General features: G+C 41.4%; 1 protein-coding gene across 1 annotated transcript; it reads left to right on the top strand.

Annotated features, from left to right (window-relative positions):
- Window positions 1-2,326: 2,326 nt before the first annotated feature.
- KIAA1143 (KIAA1143 ortholog) lies at window positions 2,327-16,562 on the top strand. The gene is made up of 3 exons (XM_074943266.1): window positions 2,327-2,597; window positions 5,257-5,407; window positions 14,465-16,562. The coding sequence occupies exons 1-3, from the start codon at window positions 2,490-2,492 to the stop codon at window positions 14,680-14,682; spliced, it is 477 nt and encodes a 158-aa protein (XP_074799367.1). The 5' UTR covers window positions 2,327-2,489; the 3' UTR covers window positions 14,683-16,562.
- The last annotated feature ends 9,614 nt before the right edge of the window (window positions 16,563-26,176 follow it).

Below are 26,176 nucleotides of genomic sequence, written 5' to 3'. Positions count from 1 at the left end.
CACTACGAGAAAAATAGTCTCAAATGTACTGGTGCTACAGTAGATCAGCTCTGATTTGCTCAATGACATTGAAGCAGTCTGTTACAAGGTTATTATTAATTTATGAAGCAGCATTTGCAATTTTCAAACTAATATGCAACACAGCCAAAAAAAATTGCAAATCAAATAGCACAAGACAATTAACAAAATTTTAAAAAAAACCTATGAAATTAATAGTATTTCATCACCTAGAGATCAATAGGAGCTCCAGCGTCAGTAAGTAATCAATATCTCAATTTATCTAACTGCTTGCATTTTCCATTTTAAAGGGATGTTATCAACTTGAATTTCATATTTGTAAGAAAAAATTGCATCTACTATGATTACAAGAAGCAGTTCAAGTCTAAATAATTTTCTATTTATCAATTTGTTGAATTTATGTATTTGAGAGCTATACAGTCAGTATGACCTCAACTCTATCATGGTCTGCACCAGGCTAGATCACTGCACCTCTGTGGAACACCACAGAAGAACACCACTGTGTATCTGCATGGAAGCCAAGATGCAGACAGTGCAATCAGCTGCAGGATTACAGTCATATCTATTTTGGTGACATTTCTTAGATGCATAGACTAGAATGGACCATTGTGATCAGCTAGTCTGACCTCTTGACTAGCATAGGCCATAGCACATAACTTCCCCCGACTAATTTCAAGCACATATCTTTTAGGAAAACATTCAGTATGAATTTTACTGTTTACGCTGACCATTGTCCTTCCACCTAGGTGCAAACTAAAAAGTCTCTCTCCTGCAAGTGGCTATGGTTGGCCTCCTCCCTGCTCAGAGTAGGGTCTGTCTCCTTGTCCTTTGCCCCCTTGAGATACTCCAGCCCCCTCCCCCAGTCATGCTTGCCCTATCTGCCCCAACCTGCGCAGAAAAATCATTGTTCCATGGAGGTGGGCCAGTAGTTGAAAAACTACAATCAAAATTGATGAGTCCAGACTGTGGTTTGGATGCACCACCTCTCCTGAGCAAGGCAGCTGTTTAGGATGCATCATAACAGGCTGCCCTCAGACATGTTTAGACTTTTGTTCAGCACTAGCTAGAGGCTGGCACACTTCATTGCTTCTGTAAGCCAATTTGATTGAATTCCTTGAATCCCTCCGTTCTCCCCCACAAGCTCCTAGTGCTATTGCTCTCGATTTTTAACGTCTTGCAACCCCCCACCCCAACACCTCCCATCTATGTCAGGGGTTCTGCGTCCCCTTATTCACCGCTTCCGCCATGCCAGGGGCTCTGTATCTCTCCCATGTCTCCCACCCCAGGGGCTCTGTATAGGTCCTGCAGGTCCCCTCGCCTCCCATATCGTTGTCCTCCCTTCTCTCCCTTTCCCCCTGTTCCAGGGGCTACCCCTCCATTACATGCCACTCTGCCTCATTCTTCCCCAGGCCAGGTGCACTGTATGCCCCCCACGCCAGGGACTCTGTGCGCCTCCCCATTTCCCCACCTCCTGTGGTTATTTCTTGCCTTTCTGTCTGGGAAACAAGCCCTCCAGGCTGCCAACATTTCAAACGCCACTGAGACCCCGGGCAGAGGGTTTGAAAAGCCGCTCAGCTCACTGCACGGGCCTCCCTCAGTTGAGCCAAAAATGGAGCTCGTGCTGGTGTAGGGGCACCTCTCCCTGCCCCCAAAACAACCCCGCGCCGGATATCGACACCAGAAACGCCCCCCCCCCCCCAAGGGCTGCTGGCACGGGGACGGGTTACTCGTGCTTGTCACAGCTCACGCGGGGAAACGGCTGGTAAAAACCGTTAGGAGAGAAGGGGGGGGGGGAAGAGTGCGGGGGTGACGGGAGGGGGACTGAAGTTCTGAAAACCCCTCAGCCAGCAAGACCGGGGCGCGGGGTGTTAGGAAATAGGACCGAGCCCTGGCGCTAGCTCAGCTCTCTCTCGCGCCCTCGGAAAGACCCTTCCCCCACCTCACGCGACAGGGAACGGTCAGACGCGGCTTCTAAGCAGCCTCTGAATACGAAAAACCGGAACGGACACAGACCAGCCGTCGCACGGGCCAGCCGCCCCCTCCCGCAACGGCGAGCCGCCGCGGCACCTCGCCGTGACCCCCTCCTTCCACCCCTCACCTTTGGTCCCAGGAGCCATTGTCCGCGCAGCCCCCCCCCCCGGGCGCCCTTCCTCGCCTCCAAACCCCGTGGCGCCCTCCCCCCGCACTGGGAACGCTCGGCAGCTCAAAATGGCGGCCTGTTTGAATTTGGCGCTAACTGCCCGGCGAGGGGGGGGGAGGCGCGTCTCCCGCTGTGAAGTCATCACGGGGGCGGCCATTGGGGAGGGGGTGTGTGTGTGTGTGTATATGGATGTACACCCAGCCCCTGTCAGGTGACCGGGGACAGTGCGGGGTCTGCCTCCGGGAAAGTGGGGCAGCTGTCACCATCCGTTCCTGGCCCGCGCGGAACTGCGTCGTTGGTCTCGCTGCCGCCGCCTGTTCTTCTAGCAGCCATGAGCAAAAAGACGCAAGTCTCGTACGTGCCGCCGGCCGAGCCCGCCTTCCTGAGCCGCCTCAAGAGGGAGGTCGGGTATCGGGAGGGGCCCACAGTGGAGACCAAGGTAATAAGCCGCCCCTGCCCCTCGGGGAGCCCGGTCACAGCCCGCCCCGCTGCCCAGACCCGGGGATGGGCTCCCTGGAGGCCCGGGCGAGCACGGCCGTCTGCCCCGGTCCGCTAGGAGCTGCCCTAACGTCGCACCCGCCCTCCCCGGCCTGTGGCGGAGCCTGAGCGTGGCCCCGCCCCAGCCCCGAGCCTGGCGTTCGCATGGGCCGAGTCCTGCTGCCCCGTGCGTGACCATAGCGCCCCCGCTCCTGCCCTGGGCAGAGGTGGCTGGAGCAGCCGCGCAGGGCTCCCCACCCAGCAGGGAGAAGTGTCTCCCCAGCCCTCGTTGACACTTGTCCCGACGGGCCTGACCCATGGTCTGCTGCCTGCCCAGCGCGGCTGTAGGGCAAGATCCAATAACATTAAATCGAAGGGAGCTCTCTCCCCTCAGACTAGGAGGCCCAGGGAAAACAACCGAGGTCAAGGCTTATTTCAGAGCCAAGGGCTGTTATCAGGGCTCTCCTTTTCCCCTCTTGCATCAACAGCCGGCTGCACTGAGCAAGTGAATAAAGTTCTTTAAAAAAAAAAAATCAACAGACATTGGTAACCTTCAAGCCCTCAGGTGTAATAGGGGAGTTTTTTTAAGGGACACTCAACTTAAAACAGTTAACACTTCTGTTGATCTTAGGAATTTCCTGTCCATTTTTCTTAATCATTTTCCCTTTTTTTCATTTGTTTACATTGTACGTTAACACTGTGTGTATAGTCAGTTTCACAGTGGGTTACTCCCATTTATTTGTGTGGGTTCCCACAGGAGCAGAGAAGGGTAAATGCTTTTTAAAATGGGAAACTGCCTAGAAAATCACAAGTGGGCATGAGGGACACAGGCAGATGTAGTATCTGAAATTACTTTTTACTCACTTTGTTTCAAGTAAATGCTGTCAGTTAATACTGTTGTTTTTAAAAGTGTGTGCATAATTTAAAGCAGCCTTCCAAACTGCCTTGAAGCTTGTAACACAAACTCTCTTTGCTTCTTAAAACAAAAATCGCCCTCTCCCCCTATTTTACTATCCTGTTCAAGGAGAAAATAATCTAGCCCCACATGAGCTGCTTCTCTCTCTTTCCCCTTACTGTGTTGTCCAGAAACTGTGCTGTTTATAATAAGGACTTGAGTAATTTGTACTTATAGTGGTACTGTCATCTTTAAAGGTAGACAAGTGAAAAACTGAGTTAATTACATCTAAGGGCTGATCAGGCACTAGCTTGTAAGTATCACACCAGAGCTTTAGTTAGCTGAGTAAATATTATTTATCATTTGTCTTATCATAGTACCTAGAAATCTTAGTCATGGACCTATTGTTCTAGGCCACTGTACAAACACAGAATAAAATGACTGTCTATAGAGCATCTCATATATTCTACTCTACTCCAGATTTTTGGGAAAAGACCAGAACAGTAATAAAGAAACAACACTTATAGCAAGGTTGTCATCACTAACACCTAGGCAGTACTTGCACTCTCACTTCTGTTTGCCTCTTTATCTAGTATATACAATTTCCTGTTACCTTAGTGGGCTAACAGATTGCAGCTCAGACTCTCCCAGCTTCTGATTGCTAATGGCCTTTAGGAGCCAAGTGCTACTACTAGGTGCATGTATTTGGGCCCAAATGAACCTTGAGGGAAGGAAGAAAGGAAGTAACCCGGCCAAACTGAGTCAGCCTCCCAAAGTACTTGACTGCCCAGTTATAAAGTTATTTCAGGTACTATACCTGACCTGAAATCCCTGCTGATGTTCTTAAAACACACACCGTGATACTGTGTATGCCTAAAGTGCTGTCAAATGCGTAAAGAGCCTGATCCTGCTCACATTAAAGTTAATGGGGAAAAAAAACTCCAGTTTACTTCAGTAGCACAGAATAAGACCTAAAGTAAACAAATTATGAAGAAATATCTTATTACTGAATGATTAGAGAAAAATAGTAATCTAAGGTGTTACTTTTAACAGCAAGAAAAATAATTTTATATAAAAAAGTGGATAGTTTTCTCCTCCAGCTTCTAAACAATATTTTAAAATTCGGTATTGTTATTTTTGTTTGTTTATATATATATAAAAAAGCTACTACACTACCTGCTTTGTAGTCTGCTTTTGCAGAATTTGCCAGCAGAGGGAGCATGTTAACCAAAAAGAGCTGTTTCTGGAGCTTTCTGGTTTTAATGGACATTACTGATTATTCTAAACAAGCAAGCAACCAAAGGGGGGAGATAAACTCTGATCAACATGGCTAACTGAAAATGTTAATATTTGCCCAATAGAAAATGGAGAGCATTGCTACAGAAAGGAATCTCTTTAGGTCTTAAGAGGGTATTAAAAATAATGGAAAAGGGGAAAATGTTACAATAATGTTTTTTGTTTTTTTAAATCAGACTTTAACATAAATAGTTCTGTGATGATGCGCTACATGATTGAAAGGCAAGTAATGTTGTTCTGAGCTTGATGTCATGCTGATTAGTGTGTCTGCTGTTCTCTTGAATGATTTGACTATAACTTTGGGCTATTTGGGCAGAGCTTATTGAGAGAGGTTGACACTGATGGCCAAATCTCTCTCCTAACTGACCTTATCATAAGAGTTTATTTGATATGTTGATCAGAGTTGCTTTTATTTCTGTCTTTCATCTAGAGAGAGCAGCTCCTGGCTCCTGAGGAAGATGGTGAGAGTGGCAGTGACAAAGAAGATGAACAACCACAAGTGGTAGTACTGAAAAAAGGGGACCTGACCCCAGAAGAAGTGATGAAAATTAAACAGGAGATCAAAGATGCTTCAAAATCAGGTAAGTACTAAGGCAGAATGAATTTTAGAATATTAATCTTTTGTTTTATATAGCCCAAAACAAAGACACAGTAAGCAAATAAAGGAACAGCCTTGAAGATGTAAGATTAATTTTGTACAGTTTTCCTATTACCTCTGATTCACAATTCAGAATTCCTCATTTAAAATAATTTGCCCCAGTGGTTCCCAAGCTGAGCTCTGTAGTTCACATAGCACTTACCTATGATCTTCAGAGACCCCGACTAGTTACATAATGCTGGCTCTGTGGTTCCAGCTGTGAAATGGCAATAAGCTAAAAATACCATGGTTTTGTGAAAGTCATTTTTGGTTCCCTCTCCCCTTCCCTTAATGAATAACCAGCTCAGTGGTGTTTGGTTTAACTTTTTTTTTTTTTTTTTTTTTTTTTTTTAACATTCTGACATTTAAATGAACATAGAAGAAACTTTAAAAGATATGCTCCTCAGAACATTAGGGTCTAATTTAAACCTGTGAATGAGTGAAAACTTAACTATCAACAATGCTAAAAAAGAAGTGATGAGCATATCATTTGTTATGCCTGTTAAACTTACTAGAAACAATAAGAAAGTTACAGAACTCTCTAGAAGGGAAGAGGTCTGAGTAGAGTTATTGGTGATAGAAAAGAAGGATATAGCTAGTGTGTGGAATCAACTGTCATTGGTGCAGATTTGAACTGCTAGTGGGATTTGGGTTGTTAGAATCTGGAGGCTTCTGGAGGTAGACAGGACATCTGTTTATGTGGCTCTCTATAGAATTGGCTAGTTCATCATCTTTCAGTCTCCACAATGTTGAATTCACCTGGTGGTAGTTTCTCATTCAAACAGGAAATGTGAAAGCTGGTCAGTACTACATATTGGTAATTAATGCATAGTGACTAACAAGTATCTGAATGAATTATCCATTCAACAGGCTTAAAATTGAAAGAACAGGTAGCAAACAAGCAATTGAATAGATTGAAGTAAATAAAATAAAATTCTTCTTCTTTAGTAAAATGTAAACCTTGACAAGAGTTAGCTATCAAGATAGAAAAGATTTGTTTTCCTCTCAAAGTACAGAAAATCATTTTCTTTGGACTGCTTACGATCGGATGTTCCGTTTTTAGAATAAACCAAAAGGCAGATTTGAATTTAATAAGAAAATTATAATCTTTGACCCAAACATTATTTTGAATGTAGCTCAAATGAGCAATTTAAAAGAAATTAATTTCACCCTAAATATACTCCTCCAGACAGATCTTAACTCATGTACACTACAAGGTGCTTCAAGTGATGAAATAGTGGAAAATTAGAAGAGGAACTAAAGGACTCAAATGGAAGCTTGTTGGTTGAACATGAGAAATGATTCAGTAATGGCAACAAACAAGTACAGGAAAACATGTTCTTTCTTAATGCTGCTTTTGACTCTGTCTGTAAAGACAACTATAGAAAATTGTATCCAAGTTGTTGAAAATGACAAGGGGGAGGTCTCTCTAATTTATTGGACAATGTAAGTAATATGAAATGAAGGAATTTAATGGGTGCAGTTATCTTAGAAGGTTAATTTATGGGTGTTCAGAATAATATTCCAATGTTGTCAACCCTGAACACATTTCTAAAACACACTGTGGAAGTTCCGAAATTCCTTCACAGTGATAGCTGCTTCATGGTGTTTTTTTAAAAAAGCAATGCCCCAGCATCACAGATGATGATGGAACTCTCAGAGGTTGTGGCTCTACTAAGTAAGTTGCAGTTAGAAGAGAGCATGAAAAGGACTTTGTCACACATAGCATGCATTTACCCAACAAGGGACTATTTTGAGAAGTACTAAACTTATCAAAGGAATTGAAGGAGGTTTTGGAGGCTTTGACGGTTTACCAGATGATGACATTGCTGTCTGAGTAGAAATCCATTAACAACCAAGAACTAGAACTGCACAAGCGGGGAAAAAAATGATTAAGAGAAGCTAGGAATTTTTGCCTGTTTATCCAGTGTGATTTCCTTCCTCCCTCCCATCTAATACAAAGGCTAAACATTGAGCCCAAAACAGAAAAGCTGAAATGTGGCTGCTGGAATGAAATCTTGAGTTCCTTTTCTTTTCTACCATTTAAAATAGAAGATACAAATTTTGACTACAAAAACTGTGCTTGTGAAGGAGGTTGTGTCATAGTTCATTGCAGCAAAATTGTGGGAAATTATAGAAGTAAAATTACAGAAGAGAAGACAATTGAATCCAGAATTCTGCCAGTTTTTAAAAGATTTTTCATTCCTATCCAGCCAGTAAAGCAATTAAACTTTTTTATTAGTAGTACTTCAGGACTGGGTTGGCCTGATCTTCATAACAGGCTAAGTTCTAACTTGGGAAAAAATTATTTGCTTTTTATCTCTATAAAAAGAAAATATAAAAAAGTGATGGGCCTTATCAGTTAGTAGACTGGGGGTGGGGGAGGACTCTATTTACAGAATTGCAAACTCTTCATTTCTGAGACTGTGTGAACAGGTTTATGCTTATTCATAAAGATATTTATTACTCAAGTATAAGGTGCTTTGTGCTTCATTTTGTAAAGGTTTCAGGGGTTCTTCAGAAAAGTGGACTTTTTTTTTTTTCCCAGCATGTCAAAAACCTCAACCACTCTGAAAAATACATTAAATGCTTTTCCAAGTTTTACTTTTCCATGTAAACAATTGATATAGCAGCCACAGGAACCTCAATTAATCACTGAAGAGGGGAAATGGTCTGCATAATCATATATGGAAAGGGAGGTGGTCCACACTCTGAAAAAAATCTGAACTGATCTATTCTAATGGCTGGAATAATAATCTGTGTGGAATAAAAGTATTGTCTTTCATAAATAGGGTCAGTGAGATGGTATGCAAACGCACCTGTACAGTTTTACCACTGTAGCTTAGTCCTGAGCTTTAGCACCTCTTCATTTATCTTCAGTCCTCAGACTTTTGAGTAATGACTAGCAGTTGTGGCAAATTGTGTAGTTTTTTGTGATATGGCCAATAGTCAGTTGCAACTTAGGCTTTAGAACCACTGTTGCAAGGGGCCATGTACTAGTTACAATCAGGGGCTCTGAGATACTTCACTGTGATGACTGCTGTTCTCTTGCCTAGACATCCTATTACCTTAGGCTGCTGACACTTTGCTTGATTGCCAATACAGTTAATATCAATGGGTTCATCTCCTGCCTTTGTCCTGTTGACTTGTGTTAACAGTGGGCACAAACAACATAAATGCTAGCATGCGTTGCTTCTGTGCTGGGAGATTTCTGCTGTGAAAGGGCCACGTGTGAAAGTTTCTACTGCCATGTAGATGGCTGTGGTGTGATGATCAAAGAGAGCTGCAGTACCATCTTTACCCTGCCAACCTAATTTCCAGTTATAAGGAGTCAAACTCAGGTCTCTGTTAACCACTGATAGGTACAGCTGGCTAGCTCCACTCTTTATGAGAGGTTTTGAATATTGTGTTTGTGTTTTTTACCAGGTATTTTCCATGTTTAAAAATAGCAAAGGATCATGAAAAGATTGTTGTAGAGTAATTTATTTCTTACATTTTATTTTTGAAGTTGTCAACCTCTAAGTTGACAGTGGAATGAATGTAATGGATAATAGTCTATAATATATCACACAGACAGTTCATTAACTTGTATTCATGTGAAGACTGAATGGAGACAGAGGAAGAAAAATGCCAGAATTAACATTCCATTTTACCATATCAGGATCAGAACAAAGGTGAACAGGTTCCAAGCAACCTGTGCCCAAGAACCAGATGTGGATGGAGGCTGATTTACACTAAGGGTATTGCTATTCAGAGTATTCAAAAGTACCTAAACTATCCAGTTTTGACATTCTGCCTTCTCATTTAATATGGTCACAGTGATTCTTCATTCCAAAGGTCCCTGCCATCAAACATCAGATTGGGATATTATTCTGGGATTTTCTAAACCTCATTTACATTCCTCCCTATACAGCTTTGTTCACTAACCAGTTTGACACGACTGTACCTTTTATTTCAAGCCACAGTCCTCCCTGTGACTTGCTTTTTCTGAAACTGATGAACTATACTCTTGCATTAATCTGGGGGGAAAAATAGCTGATTTAATGTTCCAGCTTCACTTAGCCTCCTTCTGAGGCAGAGCAAAATTTAGTAATGCTCTTACATTGGCTTTTTGGAAATACAGTCATGGTGAGCACTTTAGCTATGATTAACCTTTATATGTAATCTTCCCTACTGAAATCATTTTATCCGTGGAGGACTTGCTAAAGGTTTTTAAAAAATTGCTATTTATTTACCAACAATCTTTTTGCTTAAATTTTCTTTCATGCAGCATTCTGAAAAGAATTATTGTAGGGCCAATGGTAATAAAAATAAATAAAATTGCAGAAAAGTAAAAATGGTAATTGGTAAAAGATACCTTGTCCCTGCATTCATTATAATTGCTAGAATTTATTTTTCTGGTGCTTTTTCTAGGTCATCTGGTCTCTGGGACATTCTTATATATGCAGATGACCAAAACTTAGAAGCAAGTGTCCTTACTCATTGAAATCTCTTAATATTATTCCAGGCTTGTTCAATTTGCTGGGGGGAAATTCTGCCTGATCTCTTGTGTGTGCATCAGAGAGAGCTCCCTTCTTGTCTGAAGGAGCGTTTTAGCACTTTTAGAGTTCAAGCTGCTGTTTAGCTGGTCTGTAGCCTTAATAAGTGGCCTCGATTTTAGCTGTTTCTAAAACCTTGTATTAAACATCAATTTTGGCTATCAAAAGTTTACAGTAACATTTCACTTCATTTAGATTGCCTCCTTAAATGAATGAGGAACATCAAGTATCATGTAGTTAAAAACAGTGGTTTGGAGAATTCCTGTAATAATTGGTTAGTGAGGCAGGTACGGAGATAGCCCAGAACTAGTCTTCAGCTTTCTCCCTCTAAGTGAGAAAGCTCCATGATAAGAGTATATTAATCTGTTATAAAACAATTGTATCCAAACCTCCAGAGTCATGAGCCATTGAGAAATTCGTCAGGCTGCTACAAAACCTCTTTAGTCATTGTCATTAAAGGGACACTTACAACTTGAAGTCCAGTCACATTTATAAGCATTTTGTGCATTACATGTGACCTTGAGCCCCTGTGAGTTTTTTATGGCGCTTGTGTCTTCTGTTGCTGTGTGACTGACCCATGTAAATAGAAATTGATTGACTACACAAGTTGCTGTCAAACAAAGTAAGTAAACTAGAGAAAAATGCTGCTTTCCACCCTGGCCCCAGTCTTTCGGTTATAGTTATCTTGTAAGGTGTGACTTATAACAAAAAGGTAATCCACATTTTTTTTAGAAGATGACTTTTTTTTTTTAAGTTAGAATTTTAGCTCAGTTTTTGAATGCAGCCCTCTTAATCTTTCAAAATATGGATTTGGGATTCAGGCAAAAGAAACTATGGCTAAGGTCATACAGTGCTTTAAAAAGAGTCCGTTAATGCACTTTAGTCCTTGTTTTCAGCAATAATGCTTTACGTTATATTTTGCACTCCTACATTTGCTTGTCTGTTCACTTTTCTGCTGTCTTCAACTCTTTCAGTACATTGTCAGAAATCCCACTTTTCCTGATTTGTAGTCCTGGTGTTGGCTTTTATTGGGTTTTGGTTTAAGAACTTCAAACGCTGAAGTTGATTCTTTAAGTTTTTCACTGATCCTTTGCAGGACACATTTTTATCAATTTCTAGAGGTTATCAACACAAATATAAAAGGCAAGAAAGATTAATCAGTCCAATGTAATCTGAGAAAGGATGAGATGAAGTTTATCACTAGCTGAAAGAAGGCACTCTTGGCAGGCATTAACAAATCAACACTGCTTTCCTTAAACATTTTAGATAAATTTGATTTAGGGTCTCATTTTCCTGTTCTCGTTCTTTCCACAGATTGCTTAGGTAAGACCATATTTGCCATATTTCCTCACCTGATTCATTCTCTCTGTCTAACATTACTGACATATTTTAAGTGAGAATATAGGGCTGCCTGAAATTGGTCTGTTTTTTTTTTTCTTTTTTTCCTGCTGGAAGGAGTGTCCTTGAACATCTAATAAAAACTTGATAATGTCGTTCCAGGAAGAAATCTAAAATCTATCCAGCTACTTCTGAATACTCTATAGTGTTCAGTCCTTGAAACCCTAAGGAAATTACAATGTTGCTGTAGCCCTGATCCTTTGCCCTTTCTCTAGTATACCCTTCCTTATAAAGATCTCAAACCAGGTTACAAAGACCTTTCACCAATTTCTCCACTTTATACATGTGGAAACAAGCAGAGAAATGAATTGGCTTGTCCCAGGTCACATACTAGGTCAGCAGAAAGAAGAGCTAGTAATAGAACTTGAAACTTCTGACTTCCCATTTTTCTGTACTAGACTACATTCCTTTGCTATATTTATTATTCTAGAATTTCCCCACTGGGAACTAGACAGACTGAAACTGTCATATGTGATTTATGCTGACTCCTTGAATGATGTTAAGTAGTCAGACAAGGTGGGTGAGGTAATATCTTTTGTTGGTGAGAGATGCAAGGTTTTGAGTGAGATACTATTGAGCCACTGAAAAAAAATAAATGCTAATGTAGTTGTCCCTCCACAACCCTGTCCATATCATGTACATTCAGTCCATTCCTTGGTGTTCAGTCTCTGGGTAGGCTATGTGCTAAAACTGATTCTGCCAACTTATGCACACAGAATACAGTGAAGAAGTGTAGTGACCAGAAAAACTCTCAAGGCTTTTTAGTCCCAGACTTGATTTGATTAAACTGTTGTTTATATTATGATGGACAAATTATTGGTTGTCTTGTTTAAAAAAAAAAAAAAAAAAAAAAAGCTGTCACTCCACAGAAATGCTGTAATCACTGTGTTTGTAGAACTGAGCAAAGCAGATTTTGTGCTGCTCCTTTGCTTTTTGCAGCAGCAATTTACTAGTGAATCCTATTCCCAAAGCTGTATTGACATATACTGATGCTGGTATGCATAGAGACCTTGATCCTACAAAAAACTTATATTCTTGGTAATTAGGTGTACTCACATGTATAAAGTTAATCAGGTGTGTAAGTGTGGTTTGGTTTGGTTTGGTTTGTCACGTCACGTGCCACAGAAATAGATCTTGTTAAACCAAAGCCGTGTTTCCAAATAGACTAAAGCTCAGTGTTTGTCAAATACAAAAGAACACTCAATAAAGGGAATTATTTAATTATTAAACCTCTGAGAGCAAAATCTAAACAATAGAGAGATGGGGCATGGGAAATGTTTTCAAGTACCTTATATCAAGATTTGAATGTGGTGATATTTTGGTAGTCAAGGATAGGATAGGTTTTCACCAAAAATATAACAAATCTTTACCATCCATCCCAGAGCCAAGGAGTGAACGCTTCTTAAGTTTATTTTTGTGTATTAAATACAAGACAAATTAATAAACAATAGGATGCATGAACAACAAACTCATCTTATATATAATTCACAATACACCTGCTAATAAACATGTTTATATTACTATAAAAATTAATGTGAATAAGATATATTAGGTTACTGGAGGGCTTTTCTTTAGCCATAATTTTTATTAATGGGAACCACCATTACATTTTACAGTGCACAAGTTTACTCTTCTTCCAAAATCAAGAAGCTGCTGAGTTGATTCATTTTGTGAACAGTATTATGCCTGTAGTACCTGCTCCAGTATAAGTCATTGGCAGGATTGGAACTCCTAGTCCTTTTAAAGGTTATGTTTGCTCCTGGAGAAGATTTGTTAAGGTGAGAGAGCTTGGGGGGTTTTTTAGGTGATGTTTCCTCTCTTACTTATAAATTACTAAAACAGCGGTGTTGTCTGACCTGCTCTGTGGATGCATATGAGTTCTTTGGACCCTAAAACTATTAATATAATATAAAAAATGTAACAGTTTTTACAGTCTGAACATGCACTTTAAACAGTCTTGGTCAATTTCAAATAAGATTTCACAGGACTTCCTGTAACACGGAAAAGTTACAATGCCCCTTCTCTCTATTATAAACCCCATGATAATGGTGGTAAAAGGACACAGAGTACGTTATTAAATGGGGATCAGTAAACCACAAACTTGTCAAATACTGCTGTTATGTCATCAGGAACTTTCTATTGCACAATTGATTTTAAAACAAATTATTGTACTTAAGAAAAATGTGCACAGCAGAATCTCTGATTCATGAATGTCCTTTTGTCTGTAAATTGTTTCAGTTGTAAGCCACTGCAGCATGAGGCTTTGCTTCTAATTCATAACAATGGTTTTACATTTACCAAAATGAGATGGACATTCATGCAGCAGTTGTTCTCCCCCCCACCTTGGTAATCCCAGAATGTCTTTAATTTCAAATTCTTATCTTCCTTAGCACAGGTAGATGAGCAGAATTCATTAATCCTCACACATTTTCAGGATCCAGTGTGGTGACCATGCAGATACACTTTATGTAGATGCATAAAGTAAAGAGACCTTATGAAGTTGTTTGCAAAACAACAAAAGAAGTAATGTCAAGGTTTGGGGGTTTTAATAGTTTATGGAAGTATATGCACAACATCTACCCTTTGCCACTAAGATAATTTTAACATATGCAGCCCTTCAGAGAGATTGGTGAGACATTTCTGAGGATGTATTATCATCATCAAAGGGTGAAATGAAGGCCGAGAAGTTAAAGGCACAGTTGCTCTCTACTTCTGCACGTGGATGGAGCTACATATAGGTTGTTTGTAAGAGATTTGTTTCTAGCTCTGCAGCATGTCCCTCTTCTCCTAAGAACTCTGACAACATCCACAGAAGCCATGCTACCATGGAGAAGAAATGGGTCAAACCATATACATGGATGCACTCCACAGAGCAACCATGTGTGTGCATCAAGGAAATTACTCCATGATGACTTTAGAGTAAACAGGAAATGGGACACCTTTTATTTTGGTGAATTTTTTTTATTTCAGAGGTCTTCTCATGCTGATTTTAGCTGAGGAAGAGTGAAGTTCTGTATGTCTGATCATATAAAAGGAAATCTTGATTTTGCTGTCTTTTGTTATAGATGAAGAACCAGACCCTGATGAGGGAAAAATTGTGTTCAAGAAGCCAAGTAAGCGTTCATCAGAAGAGAAATTTTCGGGCCTGACTGCAAGTTCAAGTAAGAAGAAAAAAGAATCAAAGAAAACTAAGAGGGACTCAACACCCCCTCAGAATGCAGCTAAACAAATTAAAAATAGCAGCCTTCTCTCATTTGATGATGAAGAAGATGATGATGATTAGGAGTTGTGCATGGTTTTATGTTTTGCATACTTTCCCTTACAATCATTAGAGCAAAAATGAGGGGCCTCTTTTAGGTGGAGACTTAGGGCCTGCTTCTCCTTTTGCTCTGGGATAAATCCACTGATGTCAGAGGAAGATCGTATAAAACTGGTGTGACGTGAGAGTCAAGCCCTAATTTTTCAGTTCAGATGGTACTGCATGCACAGTATTTTGGACTGTATTTTTAAAAGAGAACTTAAATGTGTGTGCAAAATAAAATCCATACAAATGGCTGTTTAAGATCCCATATATTAGCAAAATACTTGTGTACATGTAAAACTTATGAATACATTTGCAAACAAAATATTTTAAAATCATTTTCCCCCATGTAAATTTTTTTTTCTGTTTACTGAGTGGCCAAAGACCTGAGTTAATAGTTGTATATTTTTGTCCTGTTGAAGTTGACCTCCCTAACAGTCAAAACAGTTTAAAGACTTGGGGGCTAAAATCTTTGACCTTTACTCAGGTACAACTTGACATTTTTTCCCCTATATGTATGGGCTGAATGATTGGGTCTGTGTCTTGTAGTCCTTATGTGTATGACTCAGCACCTAGTAAAGCCATGGGAATTTTGATTGCTGCCGTCTGTGGATGCAGATGAAGCCTGTAAGCACTGACTTCAGTTGAACTGCTCTGTGATTAAGGGTTACAGGATTGGATGCTTAGTGATTTGCATCAGATCTTGCACAGGAAAGAAATCTCTGAACTGGGAATTTGGAGATTATGTAGGGAAAGCCATTTAGTCCATTTTGGATACCATGGTGATGGGCTATGTATTAAAAAACTGGATAGAAAGTCTTTTCATTTGTAATTATGTCTATGTATTCGTGATTATTTGGGATCTGACAGCTTGTAAAATATTTCATTTCACCTTTAAGCTATAGAAAACTGTTTGTTTAGAGTAGAAACGTAAGCAGGAACTGTTGGGGAAAGCTGCAGGTTTTATAGTATGAGATAAAATAAGTCATGAAGTTGTGTAGCTGGGACAATATCTAATTTGTCAACTCTTCTACTGTCACACATAGCAGATGAAAGTGACCATTCTTAAATGGTGTACACAAAAAGAGATTCAAGATAACATTGAGAGCTGATGTGGTTTCCAACAACAACAACAATCTGACTGAAAATACTATGTCCTTTGAAACTGTTTGGACATATTGTATGTTCTGTAATTATATGTAACCAGGAGCTGATAATAGACTGCTGCAAAATTATAGGAAAAGAGATCAGGAACCCATTTCCTTGCTTATGTGACAGAACATGTGAAATGAATGGGAATGCAAAGCTTCATTAAGGAGCTGATCTAAAGTTGCTGTGTGAGACAGCTATTTTTAGTTTAACTCTGTTAATATTGGTATTAAAACATTAAGTGTGTGATAAAGAATTTTATCTTTTGTGCATGTTTTATAAGTGGTCAGAATATATTTATATTATTTCAGTAGGTGACACTGTTATCTAATCCATCTGATTTGAAGCCATTTTCACTCTAAATACATATACACTCAGTGAATATGCCCATAATGAAATTTTATGTTGCCATACACGTGCAGTGATCCCAGGACCAATGACGTCTCAAAACAATATTTTCTATGTGTAATTTAAATGGAAATGTCACTAGTGCATTTATGGATTTGGTTTGAATTTTTCTAAATGTTTTCTGCCCATATTTAGAACATATATGAAAGAAAATCACTGCAAATAGTTGGTAAGTTATGTGTTGCAACTAGTTAATTATGTGCACTAAAAACTCATTTGAGTCCAGTTTTTTGGAAAATGTAATATCATGAAAAACCTTGTTTAGAATATCTACAGCGGGGGTCGGCAACCTTTCAGAAGTGGTGTGCCGAGTCTTCATTTATTCACTTTAATTTAAGGTTCGCATGCCAGTAATACATTTTAACGTTTTTTAGAAGGTCTCTCTCTATAAGTCTATATATTATATAACTAAATTATTGTCGTATGAAAAGTAAACAAAGTTTTCAAAATGTTTAAGAAGCTTCATTTAAAATTAAATTAAAATGCTGATCTTACGCCGCCAGCCCGCTGCCAACCTGGGGTTCCGTTCACCGAGGCCAGCAGCAGGCTGAGCGGGACTTGCGGCCGGGACCCTGGCTGGCATGTGGCTGGCAGCCAGAACCCCAGACCGGCAGCAGGCTGAGCGGGGCCGGCAGCCGGGACCCTGGCTGGCAAGGGGCTGGCAGCCAGAACCCCAGACCAGCAGCGGGCTGAGTGGGGCCAACAGCCGGGACCCCAGACTGGCAGTGGGCTGAACAGCTCAGCCCACCGCAGCTCAGCCCACTGCCGGTCTGGGGTTCCGTCCGCTGGCTCCTACCAGCCAGGGTCCCGGCTGCCAGCCCCGCTCAGCCCACTGCCAGTCTGGGATCCCGGCCTTGCCCACCTAGAGTGTGTACCTACCTTCTCCCTGGTTCTAGCCATTCTCTTCCTCTCTCTGCGCTGAGCTGAGGGTGGGAGTGCACTGAGCACAGGGCTGGGGGTGAAAGAGTAGGCTGGGGGTTGGGGTGTAGGGTCTGGCCAGGAGCTAGAATGAGGGAGGGGGCTCAGGGTTGGGGCAGGAGATTTGGGTGTGGAGTGCCTACCTGGGCAGCTCCCATTTGGTGTGAGGGGTGCAGGTAGGAATGTGTGGGGGCGGGGGTGCAGGAGCTCCCATTTGGTGCTCATGGTGGGGGTGAGAATGTGGGGGGTGCAAGAGTGAGGGCACGGGGTGTGGGGGGGCTGGGTATGTGTCAGGGGGTGCTGGAGTCAAGGCTGGGGTCATGGGGGGATCCAGGGGTCAGGGCAGGAGGCTGGGATGTGTGGGGAGGATCCAGGGGTCAGGGCAGAGGTCTGGGTGTGTGTCGGGGGGTGCAGGGATCAGGGCAGGGGGGTGCAGGGGTCAGGGCAGAGGACTGGGGGTGTGGGCTGGGGTCGTTGGGGTGCACCCAGCCCCCTGCCCAAAGCGGCTCACGGCAGGGGGCTGGAGGGGATATGCCCTGATTCCACTCCCCAAGACCCCGTCCCCATCTCTTCTCCGCCTCCTCCCCAGAGCAGCCCGTCCCCATCTCTTCGCCTCCTCCCCAGAGCAGCGAGAGCACTCCGGCACTGCTTCTCCCCCTCCCTCGCAAGGGCCATCAGCTGATCAGTGGCAGGGAGTGAGAGGAGGAGGGGCAGGCACCCAGCATGGTGCGGGGGAGGGGGGAGCTTGCCTGCCCTGCCGCAGCGGTCAGCAGGACCAAGCTTCTTCACCCTGCCCCCGCGCGGGGGCGAGGAGGGGGGCGAAGAGCGGGCTGGGGCGGGCAGGATTTTTAATGGCACGCTGCTGCCTGCTGGGGTCCTGGCCTGCGTTAGGCAGCGGGCGCTGAGTGGGGCCAGCGGCTGGGACCCAGCAGGCAGCAGCGTGCCATTAAAAATGGCTTGCGTGCTGTCTTTGGCACACGTGCCATAGGTTACCAACCCCTGATCTACAGCATGTTGCTATGGACGTTTCAACATATATTTTCTTGAACTGAAAGAATAAATACTTCAACTCGGTGGCTCTCAATCTGTCCGGACTACTGTTCCCCTTTTAGGAGTCTGATTTGTCCTGTGTACTCCCAAGTTTCACCTCACTTAAAAACTATTTGCTTACAAAATCAGACATAGAAATACAAAAGTGTCACAGTACACTATTACTGAAAAATTGCTTACTTTCCTATTTTTACCATATAATTATAAAATGCAGGCAGTCCTCGGACTTACAGTGCAATTTTTAGGAACCAATTGTGTTTGTAAGTTGAAACATCATAACGTGGAACAGCAATATACTCCATTGCAGGACCGAGTGTCATAAAGTCAAAACCAATTGGAGGTTGAATCAGGGTGTCAGTTCAGAAATGTCATAAGTGCCATTCATCGTTAAGTCAAATGCTGTAAAGTCGAGGATTGCCTGTAAAGCAATTGGAATATAAATATTGAACTTACATTTCAGTGTATAGTATATAGAGCAGTATATATGTCATTGTATGAAATTTTAGTTTGTACTGACTTCGCTAGTGCATTTTATGTAGCCTGTTGTAAAACCAGCAAATATCTAGATGAGGTGATGTACTTGCTGGAAGACTTCTGTGTATCCTTGGTTGAGACCCACTGCTCTAACTCACTAAAACCCGTTTGAAAGAATGAGTTAATCTGTGAGTACCACAGTCCATACTTAAACTTTTCTGGACCTATTTGTCATCTTAAAAATACTCTTTACATCTTTCTGATACGGCCTGAACGCTCTTAACATTAGCTGCAAGGCAGTTCCAGGGAACATGGTTATCAGGAGATAAATGCTTGCCAAGGGATCAGAGGGAATTTGGATTTACCTAAAAATTAAAAAGAACCACACAAACCTACAGCTGATTCTGCATGTTCAAAATAAGACTGATAAGTTGTTTGAGCACAGTGAATAAATACACTTAAATAGAGCTGCTTATTGTGTTGTGAAAGAAATTTGTAAGATTGAGAGAAGAATTATTTTGAAGTATTAAGTGTAGTATATTTGAGTCCTCAAACCCTACTCATTTGGTACAGTAATAGATGCACAGGCCACTAGAATGCAATTAAATTGAAGTGGGCTTGCTAGTTTAGTGGGAAAATAACAATGAAAGTACATGCTGGTCTTGAGGCAACATATCTGGGAAAGGAAATGTAAATGTAGAATCCCAACTTCTTTCCTTTACTCTGATTCAGATCTATAGAATTCCAAGCAGGAAAACTTTGCATTATTTGTATTTCACCTACCACTAACTATATAACTAATTGGATATATTTCATTGGAAACTGAATGATACACAAAATTTTTAGCTAATTAGACATGGGAATTCACTGCACTTAATGTGATGCACCAGGAGAATTATACACTATTAGCTCAACATGACATCTGCATGGGAACTGGGACTCAACTCCTGGCTCTCTTACTGGCCTGCTTGGTGACTTTGTGCAAGTATGATGTGGTGTATTCTCCCAACCAGCCCTGAAAGAGATTAATTAGGCCAGGTGGGCCCAATCAGCCAATTAAGCTGCAAAGGGGGAGATTTAGGCCATATGGAGGTTGCAGACTTCCTCCCTGCCAATCTCTTTCCCTCAGGTAAGGGAGAAGGAAGGGGAGATAGGAACCCATGAGGAAGGGTTTACCTAATAAGCCTAAAAGATGCTTATTAGGGGAGAAGCTTAAAGAAGCACAGGAAGAAGTAGTCCAAGGAAGAGAGCAGTAGGGTTGGTGAAGTCCCAAATCTTAATTCCTCACTATAGAGCCCTGGACTGGAACCCAGAGTAGAGAGTGGGCCTGAGTTCCCTTACCATCCACTGCAGCATAGGAAGGCTGGAGTAGTGAATGGGAAGACTGCCTGAGTCACCGTAGGAATGACACAGTCAGGGCAGCAGGCATGCAGATTGCCTGATGCTGCTTGTGCTGAGGGACTTTGCAAGACTCCCCTGTAAGGGGAAATCACAATATGACTTGGGAAGGCACAAAGCAGACCTACTGTGACTCCATGAGTGGGAGAAGAGCTGCAACGGTGGAAGAGAAGAAAGGGGGTGCTGAACTGGGCAGAGCTAATCACCAGAAGGGGGTGCCATCCAGCGGTCAGTAGACTACACTATGACAGTGAGTCACTTCATCTTTCTCTGGGAGAATATGGTATCTATCGCCTTTGTAGGGTGTATTGAGATCTGTGGATGAAAAGTGCTACAGAAAAGCTAGGTTTTATATTATTTGACAATATTATTGGGCAGACTCTTAAGACAGGTTGCCTAATACGGAAATCTCTTGCATAGGTTTCACTTTCTGATGATGTTTAAATAAAGGCTCCAGGAACTTTTCTTGCTTCATCTGAGACAATGAAACATTCATTGGTGACCATGCTAGTAGTTCTTGTACTTATTTAAGCAGTAAGTTGGTACGAACCGTGCAGACTAGAGCAACACTCCTATAATAGAAGCCTAAGTTTGAGAGTTACCTTGGGCTTCAGTGTGTTTCTCTGTCAGGTTGCAGAACTGGAACTGTCTCACCTTTCTTGAGCAATTCCTAGTAGTTGATTTCAAAGCAACCCTGGTGCTAGCCTTGAAGGAAGCTGATTGCTGTCTGCAGAAGGAATAGCACCTTTGTCTAAAAGAGAGACAATGGGAAAAAATAGAAGTAAAACGGTGAGAATCCTCAGTATGCTGACTGGTCAAGCCTTATTAAAAGCAAATACAAATACATGTGCTAGAGCAAATAAGAAAATGGTAACAGTTTGGGGATATTTCTCAAAAGAATCAGCTCCTGATTGTATATTTAGATTGTCTCGGTTAATTTTATCCCCAAGTAAGACCAAATAAATCAGCGAGGACTTGTAAATGATTTGCACTGGACTAACCTGAAGTCAGAAGAACAAGAATCCTGTTCCTACTGTGTCTGTGTCATAGAATATTCGGGTTTGAAAAGACCTCATGAGATCATCTAGTCCAATCCCCTCTTCAAAGCCGGACCAACACCAACTAAATCATCCCAGCCAGGGCTTTGTCAAGCCAGGCCTTAAAAACCTCTAAGGATGGAGATTCCACCGCCTCCCTAGGTAGCCTATTCCAGTGCTACACTTTCTAAAGGAAACATCTTATGCTGTAAACGGTGGAGAGAAGGGTGTGCTTTGAGTGTGCCAGGAGCACCAGGAGCCTGTATTTAACTGTGCTTTAAATATTCTTTCTAAGCTTCAATACTTGTTTTTGTTTTCATTTACAGTGCTTTAATGTATAATCCTGTTAAGAAGATGCAGATTTATAATGAATCAGTACTGTCATTGTTTCAGTTGATAGTTAATGCACAAAAGGGAAATAGTGATGCTTCACATGGTTACAGGGGACTGATTTCATTTTCAAGGACACCTGGCATGCTTGAAAATGAGTCATTACCTTTGGTGTAGCACAAGAGGTATGATACGCAGTCTCAGCAAGTATTCTCCAATGAAGCCAGTTAATAACTTGAACTTTGATCATGCTGTCCTGTTCCTCTTTCCCCTGCCAAGAACCATTCATGAAGTGGATGCTCTGTGCACTGATCACACAGAAGGGGTGGAATATCAGCTGCCTCTGCAGCACCATGCTGCTGTCTCCAACCTCATATTGAGGTGATATTCATTTTTAAGAAGAGATTCTCCATGGTGTAGATTTCCCCCCTTTAGGAGAGTTCCAGGTGCTGTGAATAGCAGGAGTAACCACTGGAACTAGTATAGAGGAACAAGATCTCTGTGTGAACAGCAGTGTGCTGCAGTGATCTCTCAAGATCTCAAAGATAAATTTAATTCTGGGGTCCAGGCTCCTGGTGGCTAACCTGACTCCACCCACTTTTCCCCATGGAACCATTTGGTGAAAACTCCGTGAGATTGAATTTGTGGAGTTTTCCTTCTCCTTAATCCCCTCCTGTAGGTTTTCCATGAAGGAATAATTCAGTTCCTGTTTACTGCACTCATGTCTATCAGGACAGCTTGTCATCTGAACTAGAGTGACATTAAGCACTGATCAACCTCCATGTGGAGAAAGGACACGTACAGTAAAGTGGCTCTGTTGCTACTCTAGTGTTGATGGTGAAGGATTCCATCCCCCTTGGCTCCCACATCATTCCTTTGTGCAGGCGTTCTCAAACGGGGCTCGGGGGTCGCAAGGTGGTTACATGGGGGTCATGAGCCGTCAGCTCCATGGGGCTGACAGCCCTGAGCCCCATTAAATTAAATTATACACCCATTTTTAATTTATAAGGGGGGTCACGATCAGGGGCTTCCTGTGTGAAAGGGGTCACCAATACAAAAAGTATGAAAACCACTGCCTTAGTGGAATGCCAGTTTACTAGGGCTATTTGTAGTAGGGAGAATTTAGGCCACAGTCTTATATTCTGTAATGCAAATGAGTTAGTATAGGAGGTTGTTGTAGAAACTCCATTGGGTAACAGTGATCACTTCACAATTTTAATTTTGATATCATGAAAGCGAGTTACTTCCTTAGACACAACACAGTAACAATGAACTTTGAAAGGGCTATGAGGAATACAATTAGCAGGCTGAAGGGCACAGTAAAATATTTAAAAAAATATGATCTGCCTGGAAGTTTTTAAGAACATCATATTATAGATGCAGATGGTTTGCATATCTCTGAGCAAAAGCATGTAAAGGAGGGAGAGTGAAAGTGTTATGGTTACATAAAGAAAGATGAGTACAGTAAGACTATGTACAGTATTCCTAAACAATAGTGAAAACCATCCCTGAACATCACAAATTGAATGGAACATAGATAGTCTTGGTAATGTACAGAGCAGGAAAGAGACAATCTGAACAACAGATGAGGGCCAAGATTTTCAAAAGTGACTAATCACTTTGGGCCATATTATTAATTTATATTACTATAGTGCCTAGGAGACCTAGTCATGATTAAGGCTATGATTATGTCATGGAAGTCACAGTATCCATGGCTTCCAGAGAATTCCGTGATATTTTCTGCTTCAGCTCTGGGGCCACAGGGCTGGAGCTGTCAGCCAGCGGAGGCCCCAGAGCTCTCAGCTGTGGCAGGCTCCCCGCAGCTGCCAGCCGGAGCTCCGAGCCACTGCTGCTGCAAGGGGACCCTGCAGCTCCCAGCCACTGCAGATAGTGAGGGGACTCTGGAGCTGCAGCAGCAGTGGGTGCTGGACCCCCCCCCCCACTCTCCATTTTGTCTCAGTTATTTTTAGTAAAAGTCACAGACAGGTCATGGGCGTCCATGAATTTTTGTTTGCCTGTGACCTGTCCGTGACTTTTAAAATAACTGTGACAAAATCTTAGCCTTAGTCATGGTTGTGCTAGGTGTTTGTGTAAACACAGAACAAAAAGATAATTCCTGTCTTAAAGGGGCATGATTTTCAGAAAAGGCCAAGCGCCTGCCATCTAAAAATCACGCCACTTTGGATGAGTCTTCATTAGAAAAATAGTGTGTTCTTAACTCAAGTTAGCTAACATGAGGGTAAAATCTTAATGAAGACAAGGCGGTTTGTAGTTTTCACACAAGTTAACAGGTTGAGTTAAAGGCTCTGGGGAAGCCTAGGGTTTACCTTGACCTGCTAACATGTGTTAAACTACAAACTGCCTTGTCTTCACTAAGATTTTACCAAGATGTTGGTTAAGAACATGCCTTTTTTCTTCACGAGTGCCAGGCCTTTTAAGACCTAAAGATCACCAGTCATTTTTGAAAATCTTAGACAAAGGATATAGCGATAACAATAAGTACATTTTTTTAAAAAAAAATCTACAAATGTATTAAAAAGAAGAAGGGCATATGTGGGACAAGCTTCGGCCGGGAACAACGTTGGCACAAAACAGATGCTTGCTACATGATGAAAGTGAAACAGGGATTTACAAAACTTTTTGTATTGATGTAGAAATAGGTCTTGAACAAACATTTTGTAGCAATAAAAAAAGCCTGAATATTTTGATTGATTAAATGAAAACTGGGACATTTCATCATGTGTCCCGAAAGAAGTTCTTGAGACAGCATGACATTGTCTCCAAAACAGGGACTGTCCTGGTAAAACTAGGACATGTTCTCTTCAGGCTTAAATAGAGAGAAACGGGAGAGGGGATGGAACAGCTATTTTGCAAATATATATTTGATCTGCACCGTTAAGATGGGACTGGATTATAAGAATCATACTGTTTTATTCTGGCCAGTAAAACTGTAGCAAAAATATCATTTAGCTGTCAGTCTCTCCCTTTTCCCTCTGACATGCCATCTATCTATAGAGAATAAATTAAACATCATTCTAATCAGCTCCACAGTTTTGTAATTTAGGGACTACAAATAATTTATGGAGTACTGGATGGAATTTAAATCAGTTTTATGATTGTCGTAAATTATTGCAGACAGACTAAATTTGTATGGAAAACCAGCAGACTTCAAGCTGTTTAGATTCTAGTGGACAACAACCGGCTCAAACGTTCAAGGCAGACATTTTCAAAGGCACCTATGGGAATTAGGTGTTCAACTCCGATGGACTGTTGACAGAAGCTGGGCATCCAACTTAAGAAGGCGCCTTGAAAATTCCAGCCTTAAATGGTTTGTTTGTTTTTTTTTAATGATGCCAAATGTTTTTAAGTAATTTGTAAAAATCAAAATTAGAAAAAGGACAAATTAAGAGCAATAATTTAATTTAATTGGGTTTTGTTTAGTATCTTTTTAAGTTGAGGCTAACTTGTAAAATCTAGTTCAAGTGACTCCTAGGCCCAGAACAGTGACTACCTACTAGATTGGGTGGTACTTGTCAGATTTCCCTCTGCAACATCAGCCTTGGCTGCTGGTTAGGACCCATTAGTATGTGTCTTGATCTTTTCATCAGTCTGAGCCTGTATTTGTGAGATTTACCCTTCTTCCACTTCAAAGAATTAGTCTTATAGTACAATACAGTGATTGAGGCCCTTTAATTTTTAGTGAGGTCACTTTTACTTCAACGTGGTACAGTTCTGAACTAAAAGTCACATGATTAATAAACTTCTGCATATTTTCAATACTAATATAGAGAAAAATTAATTCATAGGCAGAAGGTCAACACAGGATCTATGAAGCATTTACGTCCCACTTCACCCTGTTTTGTACTTAAGTGGGACTTGTGACGGCCCTCTGCACAGGAGAGTGAACTTCACCCATGGAAAGACAATATTTTGGAGTCTTTTCATTATATCAAACCAAAGAGAGTTTATTAACATCTCCAAGCCAAAAGCTGATTTTGTTTGTTTCATTGTTCAGACATGTTTTTGTCATCCAAAATAAATTGTCAGATCACTGAAGGCTTGGACTTCATACACTACAACTGAATGGGAATAACTTTATTGAACACATTTACTCTGGCTTGACATTGGGCCAAATTCTCTGTTGCTGTGACTCTGTTGGTCTCAGTGAAGTTACAGCAGCAGAGAAACTGGCCCCTTATTATTCTATGACACTGAGCAGATGTAACTAAAACAAATTCCCCAAATCCTTCACCTGCATAGGTAAATTCTGGTAAGGATTCTTTGGGTGCAGCCTTTTTCTTGGTTGTTCCAAACTCCTGATCAGGAAGACAGATGTGGTCTTTCTAGGATCTTAACGTTAAATTTAAAAGGCAAAGTATGATATAACAATGTCTGGAATCTGACTAGAACTGACAACATCCAAGAAATTCAAAGCTTAATGTTGGCACCCTATCCTTAAATAACCCAACATGCCTACCATTCAATAGGAATTGCAGCATACAGTGTAAGAATTATAAAACAACAACCAGTTGTTCTCAGACAGTGTACTTACGGGTGATACAACTAGGTCACTTATGTCCAGATCCTGATCTCAGTGACACTGATGAAAATACAGAGTAACAGTACTGACATTACTGCAGATTTACACCAGTGTCACTGAGATCGGAATCTTACCCAGGCTGAGAGTATTCACTGTGAATTTCCTTGCTCTT

The sequence above is a fragment of the Natator depressus genome, chromosome 2 (genome assembly GCF_965152275.1).
Source record: "Natator depressus isolate rNatDep1 chromosome 2, rNatDep2.hap1, whole genome shotgun sequence".
NCBI lineage: Eukaryota > Metazoa > Chordata > Testudines > Cheloniidae > Natator > Natator depressus.
The sequence above is the reverse complement of the archived record's forward strand: the minus strand, read 5'-3'. Positions and strand labels throughout refer to the sequence as shown.